The following is a 22,979-nucleotide window of genomic DNA, read 5'->3' on the forward strand; positions in this document are numbered from 1 at the left end:
AATACGGCTGAGAACTCTGTGGGTCCCACTGCTACAATTATAACTAAGTTACTACATGCATTTCACCAAAATTATTAGTAGCTCAATGTAATTGCTAAATGTTATTATATTGTGAGTTGAGGAACCCGTTAAGGAATTATAAGAATCAAATATAATCGCTTTTGTACTTTGACACCAGTGTAAAACATTTGAACCACTTAGTTATCAGACTGATCAAATAAAATGCCTCTCCACTGTGCATTTCACAATATTAAATTTTAATGTCACTCCATTAAAAGTGTGATATTCCATGGCACAGATCATTAGGTTTAAATGCCTATCACATTCTGTGACAGTCTGGTTTCTATCAGAAAGTCTTAAGGTGTGCTCCAATAAGATGAGATGCATAGCGTTACACATTATGACCGCCACATGGTGTTGCCACTTGCTATGTGAAGAAAATAAAGGGTTTCAAATGTTTTACACTGGTGTCAACATACAAAAGAGATTATATTTAATTCACTTATAATTCCTTAGAAAATAAAGCACACTAATAATTTACAGTATATTAATGTAGGATATTGTTTCTGTATTTAACTAACTTTTATCCAAAGTGACTCAAAGGGGCTAGTCTCCCTGGAGCAACTCAGGGTTAAAGGAGAATTCCGGTGTGATATTGACCTAAAGTGTGTTGAAACATGATACCGAGTGTGAACGTGTCTCATAGGCATAGCCCATCTCGGCTTGTCCCCTGCACTCCAAAATCTGGCGCTAGTTAGCCGATGCTACCAACAGCTTTTTCAATGGTGGTGCTTCGGCATCGGGCTAGCCATGCAAATAAATCACTGTTTTACACCATTTACGAGGCTCAATGTATCTCCACACTTCATTGGTAGACTACCGAAGGCCCTGACATTTAAAACGAGACATTGAGAACTTTTAAAAAGCACTGGTAGTTTACTTACAAGACGATTTATACAGACAGTATCTTCACGAAGTTTAGCGTTTGCAGCCATCTTGAATTTAGTCACGATAAGTCGAGCGACGAGTAAGAATGAACAGGTATGATGAGGGATCAGATTCCAAAAATAATTCCGTGGAAGAAACTGGAAGAATCCATGCATTTCCACTGAATTATTTTTAATTGTTATTTAATTGTTTAATTAAATAACAATTATATTTCCTTATTAGCTGCATACTTGAGGTTGGAGATATTAAGGCATATCAAGTTTCTCACATACTGGAACTTCAAGATACATAGCCTTATGATTTTTCTTAAACACACTCAACACCTTACCATCTAATGATGTCATTGTGGTTCATTGAGATATCTGACATTGACATGGAGACAATAGGACATGGTTGCCTTTGTCGGTGTCCTTATGTGAACTTGCACAGGTAAACTTGCTCATCTTTACTTGCGTACGACTTCACACCAGTGCTTCAGACCAGAGCTGATGCTTCAACAATAGCCGTCACTGAAAAGCTGTTAGTGTCTTTGAACACAGCTGTTCTCACATTAGCTGATTGCGATAAAAATAAACCATTGTTGCCTAATTACCAATTATTCATTACACCTGTGTGTAGTATCTACTTTTTTTAGTGTGTTTCACATAGTATTTTGCAGTATTTCTAAAATACAAAAATACACACCAATAAAGTATTTTGATACAAAATACAGAGCCATTTCCTTCAACCCAATAAAATATAAATGACAAAATACTATTTTGTATTTGAAATACAAATACATATTACATGTTTCAGAAATACTACCCATCCCTGGGAACAGGCAGATTAGCCTACATCTTTATAGTTGACCATATGATGACATACTTAGGTTAATACTGTATTTCACCAGTTAGGGCACCAAAATGGCCAGCAGCGGCACTGTGTAGCCTGTCTTGACAAGTTTTGGGTTACAATATACAGGTAGTGGGCTCTGTTGATTTTAATGAGTAGGCCTAAGCCTAAAGTTACAGCATTTCTATCACAATTGACCAGACTTCGACCTTTTGTCTGCTTTTAACAAAATTCTGGCTATGATTGTTCCTTGTATTGCATCATGAGCCATCACTGCGCCTATTGCATTCTAGTGTTGTTAGCCTTAAGCCTAGCTCAGTCATTATGTTATACCCCATCGCCCTCCATTAGAAGGAATGAGCTGCATTGAGCATAATAAACTGCATTTAGAATTCCAAATCCATATTTCTAGATATTTTGGTAAAAGTAACTTAAAAGTAATACAATAGTAGTGTAATGCCTTACAATTCAGAGACAGTAATATTATAATGTAACAAATTACTTTAAAATGACAGTAATAAGTAATACATTACGATTTTGAAGTAACTTGCCAAACACTGCCCCTGGCACTTTAATTTCTTTACACCATGGCTTGTTAGTTCTCCCCCATTTCCAACAGCCGCCCATCTCCATTTATTTTTTAACTTTTGACACCTGCCTTCCTTTAGCAAAGCATCCATGACAGCTAGTGGCCTTGCCAAATAGAGGCACACAAATGACGCTAATATGCTAGGTTCTGGTAGGCATACTGGTTATGGTTTTGTGCTATAAATTAATAATATTTTATAGCAAAGTTTTAAGTTGACTATTTTGATCGCATGGTTATTTTTTGTCAACATACACTCACAACCTACTGTCGTTAAAAGTGAGGCCTAAAGCAAAATAGGCTACAAGGCTGTCTGTGCGTCACAAACACAACTGACCCCCTTACTAAACAGTTCGCGATGATGACAATATTATTATTATTTTATGTTAACACTCTCAGTCAAAACCTTCCGTTGCAAATTGTGAAAAACATTGTTGTACATTGTTGTCATAACAGACGGGATAATACATTGCATATGGTTTATATTGCGTCGCTTTACACATAATGTTAGTTGCATTGATTAAAAACTGTAACAATAATAGTATCCTACATGGGGTGGCATAGCAGGCTATCTGTTCAAGTCATAGGTGACACCCAAAATGAATGACCTCCCCTGACAAGAGTTCGCGATAGTAAGAAATTGTCTACATTGATGCACGGAAAGAACACAGCCTACGCTTCTTCTCCAAATTCGCACATAGAGCTCACAATATCATATCCAAAAAAGTTAAACGGATTCGCCAACCTCATCAGCTGTCTCGATTGTGTCACTATAATCCAAATTTTTAGACCGTTATTAGTCCTCCATATGTGTTCTTTTTTTTAAGCAAACGCCCCAGGCCAATGAGACAAGCGTGTAGCTACAACAGCGGAACTCATGGCTGAGGTAGGCTCTATCTTCTTGAGCCGTCACTGATTGAGACACAGAAAGTTCTCAAGAACACTATTAGGTCTTTAAACATTTACCATCACACACATTAATTCATCGGACCTAATATTTGTAGTTGCCTTAAAAAAAGGAAAAGAAAAGGTGATAGCCCCCCCCCCCCCTCCTATTTTTTTTCTCGTCGGATCTGCATCGATCTAATATGACATTTCTAAAATCAAATTGACGGAAATCCGTCGTACGACGGAGAACTTAAATCCTTGCAATATATCCTTGAGTTTTCAGAATCCTGCTTGGCAGCATTTTGTAGTAAAACTCTGCAGGTATCCATTTGCATTTTGATGTAAAATCTCTATCTCAAGGTCATTCACCATTAGGATTTGTTCAGGAGTTATCATGAAATTGATCCAGATTGATTCATCAACATCAATTAGTCACTGTGCAATTCACTCAGAACATTGCACGCTCATTCACAACAGAAAAGGCAATCTGGGGAAGTGATTCTTGAAACAGTTTCCAGCAACACCATAAAATCATATAGCAAAACATGCTCAGGATATTATCTGAAGATGTTTAATGAATCAACAGGGAGTGATTTCTTCATTAAGCTTCCTGATAAGTAGTGACAGATCAATAACTCTCTCTAGCCCACCTCTTCTTTTTCCCCTCCTTGCACCTCCTGTACTGCTACTCCAGAGCTATGCGAGTGCGAAGCATCAGTCAGGTGAAACTGAAGTGTGGCCCTGGTCCCCTTTCTCTCTATTTTCTCCTTATTTGGTTGTTTGCTTGTAGGGCCTATTGTCGGTCCAACCTCATTTGACCCATGTCATTTTAGTACTTGGTGCCTGCCAACAGAATAAACGTAATGTCTTCCAGATTTCCTGGCTGGGCAGTTGGTGAAGGGATTGGTTTTCAGTCTGGTGCTTAAAGGTGGCCTATAATAACACAAGACTATTTCAACCTGCATCTGGTAGACGGCAGTAAATTAATCTGAAAGGCTTTTTAGTTATTGGGTAGCCTACACTTAAAAAAGACAAACGGCACCCACTCTGGCTTTTCCCCATTGTGCCTACTTACTGCATCATCCATACCAATAGATGGCGCTGTTCAGCTCGCATGATAACATTTCGACAAATTATTTCTTGGCAAAAAATCCTCCTCTACTCCCCTTCTTTCTCGACCGACCATCTCTCAAGATGGTAGGTACTCAGGCAATGTATCTCTCTACAATGTTAACTATCTGTTACCATCCTCGGTCCTGTTGCCTGAAAAAATCTACTCTTGACTGTGTATTAGTTAGAAGCACTGTCATGAACACGTGTACAGTGATATTTTCATGTGAGTGAAGTAGTGAATTATGCTAGGGTCGTCACCTATCCATTGCCAGAGCGAACAGTCTGAAGCGCTCAATGATTGGTTAATGTTGCACAGGCCATGGTTTTCAAGCTTACTAGGCCGACCGATAAATGTTTTGTCTGCTCAACCCCAGCTCCCACCCACTTAGCTTCTACTTAACTACCCTGCGACAATTTGCTTTCAATTATTGTCCTGAATATCTACAGTGAGGTGCCAACTCTGAATGCTAACGTTAGCCAAGTAGACGTTACCTGGTCAGTCGAAACGTGATTGACAGTCTAGTCCAGCTAACTAACGTTAGTGACAGAATGATGTGGATGACTGGCTATTCTTTCTTTTCTCCCCGCACAGCCCACGAAAAAGACCAAGACCAGAAAGCTTCGTGGACATGTCAGTCATGGACACGGCCGTATTGGTAAACCTAACACAATGTCAAACTACCGGTATATCGAAGTTCAACGTTAGGTCAGCCATAGCATTAATAAGAGTCTAAGTAAATAGACGAAAATGTGTCAGTCAGTTGTGTATATTGCTATAAGCATCAATCTAACCTGCTGTCTGTCTCCGTCGAAACGTCACTCAGGTAAACACAGAAAGCATCCTGGCGGTCGTGGAAACGCAGGAGGCATGCACCATCACAGGATCAACTTCGACAAATAGTAAGTAATCCTTTACCTTGGCAGTATTTTGTGATATTTCCACAGTACTACGATCTATGGCCCTGATATTGTAAAGAGCAGTTAAACGTTACGTTTTATTGTATGATAAGCCTTTATTGAATTTGCATGGACAATAAAGTCATTCCAGCAAACTGTTTATGCCTATTGAGGTACAGTAGGCTACATTCAGTAGCATAGTGCTACATCAACTGCAGTTATGATGGATGGCTACATTTGTGTGAAAGAGTTTTGACATTACATTTCACTCTAGATTAGAGTGACCTTAACTAACCCTAACAACCTCTTGCATAATGTGTGCTGGAGAATCTCAGCAGATCCCACCTTCATTGGGCTGTGCAATGAATGGCCTTTATTAAAATCAGTGGTTTAAAATGAACACCCCTCTTGCCCCCCCAAAAGAACAGTAACCAACCACGGGATGGACTCTCAATGCAGTGTTCATGCTTTGCTGGTCTTGGTTCAATCAGTACCCTAAGCAAGCACATGATTTTTTCACCTGCTAAACTCAATTACTTCAATTACTACAAAAAGCATCAGGCAGTCACCTTTACCAAACTCAGTGTTACCAGATCTCAGGAAAGAAATAAGCAACCAGGCATTTGACAAGCCCAAAAGAAACAACTTGGCTCTTTAAAAACAAAAGAGCTTGGGTGACCAGCAATGTATGATGCTACCTTCAGCTTACTTCTCTGGAAAATAACGGTGTTGCGTTGCGTGGAAACAGGGTTCTGGATCATGCAATTGGGCAGTTTTGGTGGCTTACTAGACCAGGTATAGTGGAGATAGACAAAAGAAAGGGAGCAAGATCAAATAAGCAACTACACTTTAGAAACAAGCCCCCAAAAAACACATCCCCGACTCCTAATTTTGCAAACAACTTAACAGAAAAAACAAGCTTAAAGTTGCTTATAATAAGCTAACTTGGTCACTGGCTTGACCAAAAGCTGTATCATAGGTTTTATACAATGTAAAATCATTATATTGTGTGTGTGTGTGTGTGTGTGTGTGTGTGAACTGGTTCAATCTGTGTAAACTTGTGCTGACCTAATGTGTCATCTCCATCTTCACCATCCCCTCTGCCCCACAGCCATCCAGGTTACTTTGGGAAGGTGGGCATGAGACATTACCATGTGAAGAAGAACACCCTCCACTGTCCCACCATCAATCTGGACAAGCTGTGGACCCTGGTCAGCGAGCAGACCCGAGTCAACTACAGCAAGAAGCCAGAAGGCCCTGCCCCAATCATTGACGTTGTGCACGCTGTGAGTACGGAGTCCTTAGTGTCCTGCCAGATACTGTGCTTTCAGCTGGCTCTTATCTAGATCCAGGGGAGTGCATCATAAGGTGTGGTAGTCTGCCATTTGTGTTGTTCCAATAATGAAACTAAAGCTGTCGTAATAAGTAAGGGATAATGTATTGTCCGCCGGTAATTATCAGAAAATAAGTCCCGACAGGGAGAACAGAACCCCGAAGCGCAGCGGAGGGGTTTTGCTTCGACCTGAAGGGACTTATTTTCTGATAATTACCGGCGGACAATACATTATCCCGCTTATTACACGTCTACTTGCCAAAACGAGAAAAGAAACCTAACACAATGAATCTTTACAAATTATTTTGCTACCGTTTCGTGTCTTCCGCTGACAAAAGAAATAGTTCACCACACAGATAGAACTTGACAGTTTCAGGTGTTGCGTGGCAACGTCTTACTAGCTTACTTTCCCTTTCAATGAAATTCCATTGCAATAAGCGAACGGAATTCTTGCGGAGGGATATGAAAGACGTTAATCAACCCGTTGCCATTGACAGCGGTGATTATATACTTTGCCGGTGATTTATGTAGATTTAACATAGGTCCGAACATTGAGAAGGCCCATTCATGTGAATGGAACTTTCTGCAGCACTCTGAAGAGCCATGTAATAACTTGCGTTTAATTTCTTGGTCCAAGAGGCTTGCCATTCTCTGCCATACTATTGTAATGAGGTCTTTTGTAAAGAAGTTGTAAGTCACCATTTGTGTTTCATTTCTTGTTCCAAGAGGCTTGCCTTTCTCTGTCCTACTAATTGTTATGAGGTGTTTTGTAAAACAGTTGTAGGTCACAACTCTTTAATCTGTACTGATGGCAAGTCTTGAGGATAGTCTTCTCCTGATATGCTGTGTTGTTTGTGCACCAGAGATCTGAGTTACCACTACTCTTGTTCACTGGTTGTTATGTAGAAAAATAAGTTCATAAAATGAATTTTATATTTCAGTAGGCTATTCAATTTCATTATCCTAAAAACCCAGAGTCCCCCCCCCCATACCAGGATGGTTCAACCCAACCCGTCACATGCCACCCGCCATCACCTGTCAATCACTGTCAAAACTCAAACGATGGAGTCATGGTTGAAGCGTAGCGGTAATTCTGATGGCACAGTGCTCTGTTTTAAGTCTTTTTTCTCAACTAAAAATGCTTTGCGCTGGTTAGGGGGTACTTGGCTGAAAAAAATATTTCACAGAGGGTATATCACTGAAAAAAGGTTGAGAACCACTGATGTAGACTAACCACGTACATGACCTACAGTATGACGGCCAAATCTCTATCACACGTGTCATAGTAGCATGTAGTGGGGCTGCACGATATGGCGAAAATGTCTAATTTTTGACAGATTTCGACAAATTGCAATTCAGACAGTGATTGCGATATAATTTGTGAAAGTCAAGCTTCAGTTTGATATCCAAATTTTGCCTTAAGTTGCCTTAAGGTGAGCATGTCTAGTGCATGAGAAGCACAGCACTCCTGTTAGGTTAGTTTCACTGTCTGTCACACAAGGAGGATGACATGAATATAAAAATCATATATGTGACAAGATTAACCATTGGAACATAGATACAAGCTGCATGATTAATTGTTGCCTTATTGCTTTAAACATCAGTTAATTGGGCAGCCCTAGCATGTAGTATAATACGATTCACAGTGGTGGAGATGTGGTAGCGCCACCCTCTGGCAGCCGGTCAGCCTGAGCTCTGGGTCCCCAACCCACCAGAGTCTGTTTTGCTTTGGATAAAAGCTCTGCTGAATACCAGCCATCTTTACCTTTCAGATTCTTTTTTGTGTGTTGTTGACCATGACTTATTTGTGATCATGGTAACATTTTACCAGCTTAAGATTCTGATACCATCCTAGCCACATCCAGGATGGTCAGAATTAGTGAAGTTGGTGATATTTCACTTGAGGGTTGAAACGGAGCAATAATCAAGGATTTTTGATTTCGCCATGTGATGGGGTTTCCTAGATCCCATCACATTTGGTCAGCATGGGCTAAAGCCTCTCTCTCTCTCTCTCTCCCCCTCTCTAGGGCTACTATAAAGTGCTTGGCAAGGGCAAGCTTCCCAAGCAGCCTGTCATCGTGAAGGCCAAGTTCTTTAGTCGGAGGGCAGAAGAGAAGATAAAGGAAGTTGGAGGAGCATGTGTGTTGACTGCATAAATGCAGACGATGGACTCTTTGGTGTAATAAATTGTATAAAACCCATGATATGATTTTGTACAGATGTCGTATATCAAAGGTGTTGTGGACCCTATGAATGGTAAAGAATGCACATAAAAGACTTGAAATTAATTATGTCCCAATGGTGCTGTTTTTTTCTCTGAGTGCATGTGATGAAAGGGTGTTGCATCGTAACAATTGTGGACGTCTTTAAATGTTTTAATTCAAAAGCTTTATTTTAAAACATTTGACAAAGCATTGGAAGGCTTGAGCAATAATTTTCTTCATTTGTTAATGCATGTACAAAAACCTCTAAAGATGCATCCTCTTTCAACATTTTCTTTCCATGAAAGGTTAACCCTAACGTTAAATACAAAACTAATCTCGACATCTGTACATCTGCTCTACACATCTCTCCACACACACACGCACATATCAAACTCACCGTCAGTGGTTATTCAGACACGATAATGCACAGTTGCTCAGTACCGTCCTACTGAAACACTAGTTCATAAACATGGTACCTAAATATAACACACTACACGGAGTTTATCACAGCCAATTTACAGTGAAATATGTACAACGGTCAAATGCGCATACTTTTTGTTTGACATTCTTTTCATTCAAAGATTAGACACGGAAAGTAAACTCGAAGGGGAAACTGCTATGCATCTACCATGCGAAGTAGGCTTATCAGTGAATTTACAGTTTCTGTTGTCAAGTAATTCATTGGCCCCATGGTGGCATTCATTCTGGTACAAAAATATAGTCCGTCAAAATTGCCCAGATAAAGTAATGAATTCCTGCGGCAAAGCGCATTCGACAAAGTCTGTTTCTGCAGCAGTTTGTTTGATGTCCTTCAGGTCTTCAAAAGCAGGATTGAAGCTTTTTTTCTTTGGTTTCAGCAAATGACTCCCTCAGTTCTTTTTATGGAGGAACTTCATTTTGTTCCCTAGAAAATAACAAAAGAAATCAAAGGAGTATTGTCTTATGGCGTAGACTCTTAGTGTGTGCTATGTACAAGGCCCCGTATGAATGAAATCGAGAAACACAAAAGACGGCACAGTTAAATCCTCTGCCACCAGTACTTCTGCAGCGCTGTGTCTCTTACCTAATCCTTTCAGGAACTTATTGACTCCACTCTGCTCTGTGTCTGGTAACTCTTCCAAGTACTGCTCCACTCTTTGCTCAAACAGACCTGCACAACAGAGAGACTTGTAAAAATATGTAACCACAAGACCCACAGCATTCATCTAGAAAAGTGAAACTCTATACAACTCTTTGTATTGCTGGGAAACTTGAAAGTTCTGACGCTACTCTACATTGAGCCACTAGATGGCACTGCTAACCAGCAGACACACTTGATTGGGCAGATTGTCATGATAAATGAATTGTGTTGTAAGTAGGGCAGCAACTAACGGTTATTTTCATAGTCGATTAATCTGTTGATTACTCTCTCAATCAATCGACTAGTTGTTTGATCGATGAAATGTCAGAAAGGTGAAACAATGTTAATCAGCGTTTTCCAAAGCCCAAGGTTATGTCCTCAATTTGTCTTGATTTGTTCACATGCCAAATAATTAGTTTATTCTTATAGAAGATCAAATAAAGCTGGACATATAGAAATTTAATAAGCTGAAATCAGAGATTTTTGAGTTATTTCTCTAAAAAAGTGACACAAACTGATCACCAAAAACTTGTTACCAAAATAGTTGTCGATAATATAACAGTTGACAAGTTGTCAGGGCAATGCAGAAGTCAAAAAAATATGAACTATGTGTTCCACTCTACTGAGATGATGGAGGTTTGAGAGAGACTGTTGTCCTACCTTTCGCCCTACTCTTTCTCAGCTCACGGTCTTGGATGAAGCCAGCAAACATCTGGGACTCCATGAAGACACCCAGGAAACGGCGGATGCTCTTGGAGGCCACAGACTTGCGGAAGGCCTCACGCTGGAAGGCGCGCTCACCTCGCTCGCCCTGGGTCATGAACAGAGAGTAATGGCCGATGGTCTCCAGAAAGAAGCGGATGAAGGCCTCGGACACCAGGCTGTTCAGAGTGTTGCACTCTGGGATATGGAGGGAGCAGACGAGGTCAGAGAGACATGAACAAGCTGCCAGACAACCTGTGTTACACTGAGATCTCACTACATTACAGCAGGGAGCAGGCATTAGAAAAGGCATTTCTTATGTTAAAATCATCATGTAACAACATGCTTTAACAACATTATCTTGCACCTGCTGTTGGGACCACTTGCAAGCTGAGTACAGATCATCAGACAATAGCTTATATGAGCTTTTCTAGCACAATAAAAGGTATTTAAGCTGAAACATGGTCATTGCTATTTTATGATGAATGGTTTGAAAATAGTTCACATAAAGGTGGTGACCATCACTCTCACCTTCATCTGATTCACTGTCAGAGTCCTGATTGATGATGTCATTCCTTTGCTCCAGAGCTTGTTCGAGGGCAGCTTGCAGTTTTCTCGGTAAAAGTGAGGCTTCATCGTCCATCTGTACAAAAATGATGTGGAAGAACAGGATGGTGTCCATTACTTCATACATGAAGCAGTTCCAATACTTCAATGTCTGGTTCTGGCTTCTGGCTGAATTGGATTAGCACTTCTGTCCGAGCACTATACATTGTATACATAAAGAAATCTACTCCACCTGTTTGATGAAACGGTCTGTCCCCAAGTCCACCATGAGAGCCTGAGAAAACGAAGTAACAACAACATGATCATCAAAGAGGTATAAACACACACAGTCACATCAAACGTCAGTGTTGCATCAAACATCAACATACACGATACAAACAACTACTCAGCACTTAAGCATTATGGTACAACCATATCCCTATCTCAGTTATTAACGTAGCTCTTCAGAAACCGCAAGCCATCTGCCATGACAAATCTTTTTGCACATCAACAACAAGCAACAACACACAATAAGCCATCAAAACACAAGCTATTTGTATTTCAATGTTTTTGTGTTGAATCCAGGCTTCAGTATTTAACATTAAAATATCCCTGATAGTGTAATTACTGGTTTCACATGGTCACTTTTATGATGAGATATGACCATTTGATAAATGGGGACTACTTAGAGGACTTCTTTTTTCTCCGAAAACCTCTACATGAGCGAGATAAATATTTATACCAGATGTTTGTTGACAGGCCATTAAAACACTGTGTTAAAAATGACAAGCATTTGACGCTGGCAGTAGGACACAGGCCACTGATACTACTGGGCTTTACGGCAGCGTTTGTGGCCGAGTGCTGCTCTTAAAGGGAACTGACGGGGTCTGCTGCCAAAGCCCGCTCAAGTGCCAACGCCTTAACAGGGACAGGGTTCAAAACACTGTGGCCTGGCTGGCATTGACCTGACAGCAGTGCAAGCAGGCACACAAACACACAGTACACACACACGCAAACATACGCACACACGCATGCTAAAACATTCACATGCACGCACGCACAAACACACACACATGCACACAAACATGCATGCACACGCGCACACACACACACGCACACATACATGTTCTACCTCTCTCTCTCTATCACACACACACACACACACACGCCTGTTTGAGCACCCACACACTCTCTTCACACATACTGTCTGGCTCAGCATAACATTAGAGCAAGTGTGCCTGAGCCAAAAACACCAACCGACATTTCCTGCAATAACTAATGCAAGTGATTAGTCTTCTTAGGCTCCAGACATACGATACCGCCCAAGAAAAGTTCTAGGAACCAAGGGGGGAGCTCTCAGCATTATGACAGATGGATCCTCATCATCATCAGCCATCACTCCCTCTCCTCCACACAAACACCCGAACACAAACATCGGGTCAACGTCCTGACCGTGCTCTTAAAATCACAGTATAGCTAGTCCAACACTTTGTGGACCGCCACAGTAATGGTAGCTTTTCCCTTCAGCTGACCTCAAACAGTTTGGGCTGGAAATTCGAGGAACAGACAGCACAACACCACATGTAATTCTGCTCAAAACCGTGATTACTTCTCTATTGTTCGGGGGCTATTTCGGTCCCAGATCTGACAGCTCAGTGGACAGAAGCACACACTATACTGTAACTAGCAGTGTCTAGTCGGGAAGGAATGGTCAGACTTTTGTCTTTGTGTTTACACTTTGCGAATTGAAAATTAGAGGGCATGGGACAAAACATTCTGCAATGAAATTGTGATTTGTCCAGATGTTTTGTAGTGATGCCCTTTGCTGTGGACGGGCTTGTTGTGGCAGCACAGCATGGCGCACCGTGCCGCGCCGAGGCCGTGCGAGTTAAAGGCAGCACCCTCCCTTCAGATGGGCCCCTTGTGCCACAGACACTCACTGCGCAGATCTTATGATTTCCACCAAATGCGGCCCCGTGCTCGTCACATTTGATCTGCTTCAGTGGAAGACTGCAGGCCACAGAGAAATGAGAACTTCTGAGGCTACTTTATGAAACGTTACAGAGACTACTTCAGACATGCTGTATGGCATAATGATAATAATAATCAACCGTGGGAGGACAGGCACTCTCATCTTGCTCTTCTCCATCTACTCTGACATGTCAGATGGGGTTGGACATCATTATGCCCTCTTTGAACTTAAACAACTATTTCACATTTTCTTTTTTTTTCTTAAAAGACAGACTACTGTTCAGTATTCCTGAAAGATCTTTAGCAAAACAACTCTGTCAAATGTCTGGAAAACTGTGATGTCCTTTGTCCTCACACGTCCTGTGTGTTTGTGTTTGTGTGTGTGTGTGTGTGTGTGTGTGTGTGTTATTCGCTGTTGAAACAGTGAGCCAGACACACACACACAGAGAGACAAAAAGCAGAAGGAAATGGGCAGATATGGCCTGAATCAGACAGAGGAAGGCTGGCTGGCTGTCTGACTGACTGAGTGAGGGTGTGCTGTAGCTCACCTCTTCCACGGGCAGATCCTTGAGCTTGGGCAGGGAGCTGGAGAGGAGCCCGACCAGGAAGGGCGTCGGGCAGCAGACGATGTCCACCATGGAGGTGGGCAGCACAGGGATGAAGGTGTGTTGCCAGGAGAACGGGTACAGGAGGGCCACCACCGCGTGCACACAGCTAGACAAGGTGCTGCAGACGTAGACACAACAAGTGGGGAGACCGTCAGTGACCTTAGCAAAGCAATATACAGGACAGATACATTTTTATACTGTATGTGTGATCCCTAGGAATCAAACTGATGTCCTTTTATGGTGTTGGTGTGTTGCTATACCAGTTCAGCAACAAATGTCTGGATTCAAAGTTCAAGCTGAAATATGTTATTGTATTGTAAAAAATACACTGTACACATCAACACAGCCGACACAAGTTTGTTTCACATTTGATTCCGACAGCTAATTGTGCCAGAGGAATGGTAGAGTCAAGAGCAGCAGCAGTCATCTGACTCAGGGCATCTGGCTTTGGGGAGCAACAGGGCAATATATCCATCAGCACCATAATGATGCCCTTTGTCTTGCAACTGGTACTTGAGTGTGCTGCCTGTTGCTACTGCTGTCTGTGCAGAAACATAACTCTTAACTCTTTAACATAACATGATTCTTTTCAGCTCCCCAATTATTGATCTTGTGATTAATGGATCTTTACAAGGCCTGATATAAAATGCTGTTAGACTCAACAATCAGAGCTGAGAGTCCCAACAAAGAAGTATTGAGTGAAAGCAGGACTTTCGATGACACACCAGGACTGTCCATCATATATACAGCATGCTCTTGTATTCTTCTAAAATACAGAATACATGCTTGTATTCAGCACTCCATACAGTGCCAGGAAGGAATCCATTTTATGAGCATATGAGGGACTGAGCTCTCAGACCTGCTGATGTTGATGTTTATAAAATTACACTCGCAGACCAACTAATTAAGCCCAGCTTGCCTCGGCATTACATTCTTCCTCATATTTGTGTGTGTGTGTGTGTGAGGTTTGGATGAGACCACTCTTCCATAGTGTTCCATGGTGTCGCATGTGTTTGATGTCAAGAGGAGCCGCTGATGTTGAATGGCTGTGGTTTCTACTAAAAATGTTGCACGTTGCATGTTGTCTTTCTCACGGTCCTCGGCTTGTTGACAGTGAACCCCCCTACCCCCCCGCTCCCATCCCAAACTCCACCCCCCATTGGCCCCCTCCCCTCTCCTTCAGTGTGCAACTCGTGTACACACAGAGAGCAAAAATAAACCCCCAGGAAAAGATGCTGAGTGCAGAGGGCTAAATTAGAGTGGATCAAGGCCTGCGCCGAGCTATCAGACATGGCATGTAAACACCAGCACTGGAGATAAATGCTGCCCGAGCACTGTGAGTCTGACATGGCTCCCCCCTCTCTCTCATACACACACACACTCTCTCTCTCTCTCTCTCTCTCTCTCTCTCTCACACACACACACACACAAACTCACTATATGTCTGACATGGCTCCCCTCTCTCTTTCACACACACACACACACACACACACACACACACTAATATATAACTCTGGCTCTTTGCTCTCTGTGAACCTGGCAGTGCAGACTCAGTCGCCCTTGTGCTGACACATCGTACTGAACAACATGAGCTATAGGGCTGTTTGCTTTCACACCAAGGTCTTTGGTCCTGGCATTATCTGTGACATGGCAGGTCACAGGGAGTTTATGAAAATACGCAGGGGAGAGAGTCTCTGGTTGGCGGGGAAAACGGCAGTTTCAGGAGCCGGAGGGCTCTGCAGCGATCCCGTATCGTATTCCCAGCGGAGCAGTGATTACTGCACTTACTGAAGCACAGCAACCACTCCTACAACGACTCAGTTAAGACTTGCTTCTGGTTATTCTGAGAAAGAGAAAGAGAGAGGGAGAGGGAGAGACAGAATCAGAGAGAGAGGGAGAGAGAAAGAGAGGGAGGGACAGATAGTGCTTCATAGCCTCCTTACAGGAAGTCGGTGTTAATCAAAGGCTTAAGTTGTCGTGGCTAGAGGAGATTTATGGAGATTAGCAGTAGCATCAACAAAAACAAAAGCCTGCAGGACTCCAGCTCCGTTTGCACACCGCCCGCTGCAACCTCAGCGCCGTCTCAGCACAGCTCAGCACAGCACAGCACAGCACAGCACAGCACAGCACAGCACAGCACAGCACAGTGGCGGCTCCTGAGCCAGCCCAGTTCGGCCCGGCCCGGAGTGTTGACATGTTGGAACAGGGAGTGAGCGCAGTAAAAGTAGTGTGGATTAGGAAAGCTTAGCCACAGGCCAGACAGCCAGATCCTGACAGCTGATAGTGACACAATCACACTAGCGCTTCACCTTCGGAAGGGAAATACCGCCACTCACGGGAAAAGCCCAAACGCTGGAAGAGCTGAACCATATCCCTAAACACCTCTCTACTGAAATCCAACGTTAGTGTGGTTACACACAAGGAGTGCTAGCTGCGTTGCTGTGTAAAAGCCCGCCTATTGGTGAAGCTCCAGCCATTTCCTGGCCTTGGCGGTTGATTTGAGATGGGGATAATCCATTCTCTTTCCTGAGTCTAAACATTGTGGGGTAAACAGTGAAACCGAGGCCTGATTGGAATCTGAGGTCATACTGTGTCCACTGTGTCTGGATGCCAAGAAGAGAGATGGAGAGATCGGGAATCAGGTTATGGAGAATTTCTCATCAGAGACACACACAGTGATGGACTCACATGAAGGTCACAAGTGTTTGTGTTTGTGTGGCAGAGAGAGAGAGAGAGAGAGAGAAGTAAAAAAGAAAGGAAGAAAATTGAAAGAAAAACGGAAAGACAGTAGGCCACACAGGGGCCAAATTTTAGAGAAGAGCTCTTGTTCAGATACGTCCTCTCTGCCAGGCCAGGTCAATGTCACAGCTGGGGAGTCAGGAAGCCAGAGAAGACTACTGCAACTGGAGAGAACCCTTTTTAGCCTAATCACTGACTACATTCACACACACACACACACACACACACACACACACACACACACACACACACACACACACACACACACACACACACACACATACACATCCACATGTAGCACGTGTGTAAACATTAGGATGTCAATCCAGTGTTATGTTTCTCTGAACCGCACGCAGCCCTGTCTGTGATTCTGGGCAGGGAATTGATCCAGACTCCTGTGTGGTACGAGTCTGATGGATGAAGAGTGGACGTGAGTGAGTTATTACGTCTGACCAACCGGGCAGAATGTTTTGGATCCAGGTGAGGCTCAAATAGCTTTCCCACACTTCCTGACTGAAAGGATCTCAAGCAACTCAACCCAGCGCCGCGGCAACCGCACCCCTGTTCCTCTCCCTCCGCGGTTCCCTGGCGGCCGCACAGGAAGCAGAACTCCGCGCGTGAGAATGGACGGCTCCCTTCTGAGCCGACGCGCACACGTTCCGATACGATCTGCCGCTCTGGACAAATCGAAGCCTCGGACGATTCCCGAGGGCCGCGTCGACGTTGTCAGGGGCCCGGAGTGGTGCGCTACAGTAATGGGAATGTCAGCTGCCGCTGGAAAAGCCTGGAATATCATTTGGACGCTCCGCAGAGGCCCCTTACACATGTTTCCACATGCGGACCTGCTCAGCGCAGATGTTACAGGACACGGGGAACCTGCTGGGGATCGCTTTCTCGCCTTATTGCCTCGGTCAGATGTCCGTTTCTCACAACACAGCTCAGGCTTTGATAGGGAGTCACCGGCGCTAGCTCCATTTGCAGCACATCCTGTGCTTGTAGTGGACTGGTAACAAAATAGCCCATCTAGCTTGTGCAGCCCATATGGTAACACTGAAACAGTGCTACTTCACTTTTTCATCAAGAGGGCCAGGACTTGTTTCCCATGTATTTTCACAAAAGGGAGTTTGTTGTAGCCCAGATAGGACACAGTTGGGCTTTGCTTTGCGAAACGCAGCATGGCAAGGCAGCCACAGGCCCTCCGGGGGTTGATTAATTCTTTGTGATCATGAGAACAGCTAATATGGAAATCCAGTCCTTCTCATTCACTCTCACCCCTCCCCTCTATCTCCCTCCCTCCCTCCCTCCCTCCCTCCACACCTTCTCTTCCTCCCCATTTTCTCTGTGGGCTCTTGCCAAAAAAAGAGAAAGACACACAATGGCAACATTCTCTTATTGGAGCACCACTGTAATAGAATCCCTCCCGGCTTGCTCTTGGACTGAGCAGAAGTCTGTTTGTGTTCTGAAGGCAAAGTCTTTCCATCACCCACACCCACAGATAGCTCCTTCTGACAACACACACACACACACAAACACACACACACACACACACACACACACACACACACACACACACACACACACACACACACACACACACACACAAAGGCAGAAGGAAACGGCATTCCAAACCGGTGAACGTGTGTGTAAGATTTGAACCCTTCCTTGTCATCATCGCCCCCAACTCCCGTTAAAGCATTAGAATGTTCTCTCCTGCCATGTAAGCGGGGGAGGCTTGTCCGATGTTTGGGAAGTCAGATTGAGTTATAGGTGGCTACAGCATGACCTAGTTAATGAGAGATTGATTTCATTAGGGCATCAAAGATGTTTTTCCTGCCCACACTAGCCTTGAGTCAGCGGCATGACTGAGGGTAATTGCAACTGTCTGGCGCGATGTTTGATGTCATGATGTTGGCCAATTACTATACATGCCTGATGGAGCTTGTCCAGCTTGCACCATGAGTAGCCAGTTTCGGTGGTACACACACAAACACAGACACACACACACAGACACACACACAGACACACACACACACACACACACACACACACACACACACACACACACACACACACACACACACACACACACACACACACACACACACACACACACACACACACACAAAAACAGACAGAGACATACACACGCATAGGATAAGTCCAACCACAGGGAACCAGTGGGCAGGAACAGACCTGTTATGTTGACATCAGTTAAATGGTGTAAGAAAAGGCTGTGTTTTCTTTCTGTCTGATCCTAATAAAAGCAGAAAATATACATTAAGCGGTGCCCACCGGGTCATAGATCATCGTCCCCTGGCAGAGCACTGTGGGATTGGACCGCAGCGCCGCCTCCCCCGGGACCCGTGGTAGTGCTGGCGCACGGGACAGCTGGACCCCAGGCCCGGCCCCACACCAAAACAAGCCCCACTGCTCGCCAGCCCACCCAGGTCAACACCCCGTACCAGCCTGCCTGTGGGACGCCAGCAGCCCTCCACCTATCCTGTTTTGCAGAGGAGAGGCCAACTGACTAACTGACAGTTAGGGAGGGCAGTAGCTTCACTCAGGACACACAGACCAATGGCGAGCCTCAGCTCTACCTAGGAGTGGGAATAAGCTCCAGGGACTAAGGCCCTTTTCCACAGGAGCTGGTGACACCACACTTCCATAGTACAGTACGAGGCGTCAGGGTGAGGGATAGGGTTGACCTAGGGTTAGGGATAGGGTTACCCCAGGGTTAGGGATAGGGTTACCCTAAGATTAACTAGGGTTAGGGCTACCACAGGGTTACTCTAGCCAAGGCCCTTTTCCACAGGAGCTAATGACACCACTCTGGCCCACTGACAGCAGGCTTACAGAGGAACAGTACAGTAAGGGTAAGGGTTAGGGTAATCAGTTACCACAGACCAAGGCCCTTTTCCACAGGAGCTGATGACACCAGCAGGCTGACAGAGGAACAGTGCAAGCCATCAGGGTGTGGGTGTGGGTTAGGGTTACAATAGGATTACCACAGAGTTCCCCTAACCAAGGCTCTTTTCCACAGGAGCTGATGAGATGACACCACTCTGGCTCTACAGCAGGCTGTCAAAGGAACAGTGCGGACCGCCAACAACAAAGGAGGGCTGGGCTCATTTCCTGAATGTAATCCTCGGAGAGAAACAGGTTGTTTTGACATTTTCAAAAGAGGCTAAATGCTTTCAACAGCCCCAAAAGGGCACTAGATATCATATAAATCACATGTCAATAAAGACAGAATAAGAAATAATAAATGTTCCATTAATGTCACAGAAGGCTGGCAGTAATGAAGTTATTTATGCTAACTTGACTGTTAGTACACACTACTCAACGCAGCATCCATCTTTAGAGAGATGAAGGAAAAGAACACAAGCTTAGTAGCTGCCCTGACTGCACTGCCTCTATTAGTCAAGCAGTGACAAGGAGTCCACAGATCAGACAAGGGAATCACATACACTTACAAAAACACACAAACACGCTCACTCGCACACACAAACACACAGACACACACACACAAACACACACACACAGGAAGTGCATTCTTTCCTCTCTTCGTCACAGTCCGCCCCAGGTCCCCTGCCGCTGTTTGTTTAAACTGTCCTCTTGATTTCTGGAGATTAGCATTTCACAAATACCCGCTCGCTAATGACCCGTCGCTGGCCCCTCAGGGTTCCGTGACCGCCCGAGGGCCCCTGGGGACCTGTCCGTCTTATCCACCCCGGTCCGGCGGCTTGGAACAGGCCCCTGGCACAGCGCTGACCCACTTCTGCGTCCCAGCGGGCAGGCAGGCAGGCGGACCCTCGCAGGGGGCAGGGAAGGAGTTTCGCTTTCGCCCGCGGACTGGGCACAGGAGCAGAGGAGGGTGCGGCCGCTTGGGGAAAGATGGTTCCTCCTGATTGATTTAGCAGCTCCATGTGTGTGTGTGTGTGTGTGTGTGTGTGTGTGTGTGTGTGTGTGGGTGTGTGTGTGTGTGTGTGTGTGTGCGTCTACTGTACTACTGTGAGGGGAAAACCACAACGAAAGGCTGCTATTAGCAGGCTGGTTGGGCGGATGACAAGCGCTGCGGACAGCGAACCCAGCCTGCCATACGGGCATCTGCAGAGCCAAAAAATGCACTGGCAGCTCCGCGGTGATCCCCCATGCATCCTGGTAAATATGCCATTGAGGATTTTGGGCTGTCCCTAATTTATCGCTTGGGAGTTGTGGCTGACCCTCTCGTCCAGAGCAAGACTGCGATTATGACTACGTAAAAAAATATAAAATAACGGAACTCAATTCAGAGAAGAGGCAGGGCGCAAAAACAGTGGAACCACAGCTCCAGTGAGCTCCATCATTCACAGGGGAAAAAGGCTCTGTGGCCCCGGAGACGAAGCGCTGCTCTCAGCAGAGACAGATGCTGTTTGTACGGGCTCTGAGTGAGTGCAGGAACAAAGGGAAGTGCCACTGGCCATTAGTGCTAACTGAGGAGGAGGAGGATTATTGGGAACATCTGCTGTAACTCTAGACAGGAATAGCTGCTCGCGGTGGCCACTGTGCTCCATAAGCACCCAGCATTCTGGGAGGTGATTTGACCATTTATGGCTATGGGCTGCAGTCTGCTCCGGCAAAGTGCAGCTTCAATTTATAAATAGCACCCACAATTTAGCCTATGTACTGTATGTTCCGAAATTTAAATCGACTGCTCAGTGGGTATTCATGGTAACGATGGCCAGATCACACACAGATGTGTTCTCTCTTTTCCTCGGACAGAAGAGGGGACAGAAGAGGAACACTGGTCAACGGGACTCCAAACAGACAGTTCTTTAGAGACGGCACAATGCACAGCTATGTCTTATTTCGGAGAGTGGGGGCACTTGCAGTATCATGGTGAAGGTTTCATTTCGGCTGTAGAGAATAGGCATTCATATATAGGCCTATATTAATCCAAACATATAGGACTGTGTAAAACCAACACAACATGTCTTTGCTGGACTTCTGTCATTCACTCTGTCATTCATACTATCCCACAATTCCCAGCTTTTGAATTGTAGGCAAAATGAGATGTGACGAATTCAAACAAAGATCATCATGTTTGCACCACCACATATCAGAGACGACCACAAAGATAACCACACACTTGTACTTGAGTTATTCGACCACACACTTACAGTATACTTGAGTTTTTCGGCCACAAAGGTGACCACACATTCGTACCTGAGTTTTTCGGCCACAAAGGTGACCACACATTCGTACACACATTCGTACCTGAGTTTTTCGGCCACAAAGGTGACCACACATTCGTACCTGAGTTTTTCGGCCACAAAGGTGACCACACATTCGTACCTGAGTTTTTCGGCCACAAAGATGACCCTGCGCTCCAGCAGCAGGGAGGCGAAGACGCGCACCACCTGCCTCGCACTCAGGCAGCTGAACAAGCTTTCAAAGTCCACGTGCTCTAGACGAGAGTCCATCGGCCGCCGCAACTCAATCACCTGCAGACAGACACACACACACACACACACACACACACACACACACACACACACACTTGTGAATATACAAATAATATCACTCTGAGCTTTCCCATTCAGACTTGAGTCCGCAGGGTCAGAAAGCTGCTCAACCAAAACCATCTCCAGTGAAATGTGTGACTGTGAGGGGTGTGGTATAAGCCTCCTGTATATGGTGTATTCTGACCTCATTCCCTGCTCCAGGCAGGAAGGTCTTGACCTTGATAGTCTTCCCGGGTGCGGGGAAGGGTGACTCCATCAGGCTCCTCATGAAGGGGTAGACCAGAGCGGCCGAGATGCCACGACGCCGCTCGACCTCATCCAGGATCTGCCCCGCACACAGAGGGGGCAAGAAGGGGAGATTGGGAGGTCACCATCACCTACTAGTACAGTACTACACTATCTAGCCACTCAGAATGGAAGCAGTGGAATACCCACTATATCACAGGAGGGACTTGAGTTAGGCTTCGCCAGACAGACAGATCTTTTGTCACACATACTGAAGTAGTTATAAGCTACTGAATGAAAGCTCCCCCACTTTCTCACTTTTACACACACACACACACACACACACACACACACACACACACACACACACACACACACACACACACACACACACACGCACAAATGTATACACACACATACACACACACACACACACACACACACACACACACAAACAGACACAATTTCAGGTTGGTTCTTGGTGTCTTGCATCCTAATGGTGTTAGCTGCTAAATCAGGGGGTCAGAGAGGCTGTGTGTGTGTGTGTGTGTGTGTGTGTGTGTGTGTGTGTGTGTGTGTGTGTGTGTGTGTGTGTGTGTGTGTGTGTGTGTGTGTGTGAGAGAGAGAGAGAGTGCTGGATGGGGTGAGGTGTGCCGACACACCACAGGAAAATCCCACCCTGCTCACCATTCAGCTGAGAGTATGTGAATATGTTGGTGTGTGTGTGTGTGTGTGTGTGTGTGTGTGTGTGTGTGTGTGTGTGT

The 22,979-nt window shown here is 44.7% G+C and overlaps 2 protein-coding genes across 3 annotated transcripts in view; one reads left to right on the plus strand and one right to left on the minus strand.

The window, feature by feature from the left end:
• Positions 1–4,333: 4,333 nt before the first annotated feature.
• Positions 4,334–8,884, plus strand: LOC143125644 (large ribosomal subunit protein uL15). Its single transcript, XM_076287310.1, has 5 exons — positions 4,334–4,450; positions 4,959–5,022; positions 5,191–5,266; positions 6,375–6,549; positions 8,624–8,884. Exons 1-5 carry the CDS (start codon positions 4,349–4,351, stop codon positions 8,750–8,752), a joined length of 546 nt encoding a protein of 181 aa, XP_076143425.1. The 5' UTR covers positions 4,334–4,348; the 3' UTR covers positions 8,753–8,884.
• An 83-nt stretch (positions 8,885–8,967) lies between these two features.
• dennd2b (DENN domain containing 2B) overlaps positions 8,968–22,979 on the minus strand; it is a 50,506-nt gene continuing 36,494 nt past the window's right edge. For both annotated transcript variants that reach the window (XM_076287309.1, XM_076287308.1), the window contains exons 13-20: positions 22,175–22,315; positions 21,821–21,969; positions 13,688–13,865; positions 11,422–11,463; positions 11,154–11,265; positions 10,581–10,820; positions 9,864–9,950; positions 8,968–9,704 (exon numbers count right to left, since the gene is read on the minus strand). In XM_076287309.1, coding sequence (XP_076143424.1) covers positions 9,670–9,704; positions 9,864–9,950; positions 10,581–10,820; positions 11,154–11,265; positions 11,422–11,463; positions 13,688–13,865; positions 21,821–21,969; positions 22,175–22,315 — 984 coding nt within the window. In that variant the 3' untranslated portion in view covers positions 8,968–9,669. The remainder of the gene's footprint in view (positions 9,705–9,863; positions 9,951–10,580; positions 10,821–11,153; positions 11,266–11,421; positions 11,464–13,687; positions 13,866–21,820; positions 21,970–22,174; positions 22,316–22,979) is intronic.

Source organism: Alosa pseudoharengus, unplaced genomic scaffold (assembly GCF_046254945.1).
Source record: "Alosa pseudoharengus isolate Yale_2024_CS ecotype anadromous, Long Island Sound unplaced genomic scaffold, YU_APseudo_1.1 YU_APseudo_1.1_scf_16, whole genome shotgun sequence".
In the NCBI taxonomy this organism is placed as follows: domain Eukaryota; kingdom Metazoa; phylum Chordata; class Actinopteri; order Clupeiformes; family Clupeidae; genus Alosa; species Alosa pseudoharengus.

Bases quoted from the DNA above. Each gene is read 5' to 3' on its own strand.
- LOC143125644 (XM_076287310.1), top strand. From the start codon at position 4,349: ATGGCGCTGTTCAGCTCGCATGATAACATTTCGACAAATTATTTCTTG. The intron at 5,023-5,190 runs GTAAACCTAACA...AACGTCACTCAG, and splicing joins TCATGGACACGGCCGTATTG to GTAAACACAGAAAGCATCCT. The intron at 6,550-8,623 runs GTGAGTACGGAG...CCCCCTCTCTAG, and splicing joins TCATTGACGTTGTGCACGCT to GGCTACTATAAAGTGCTTGG.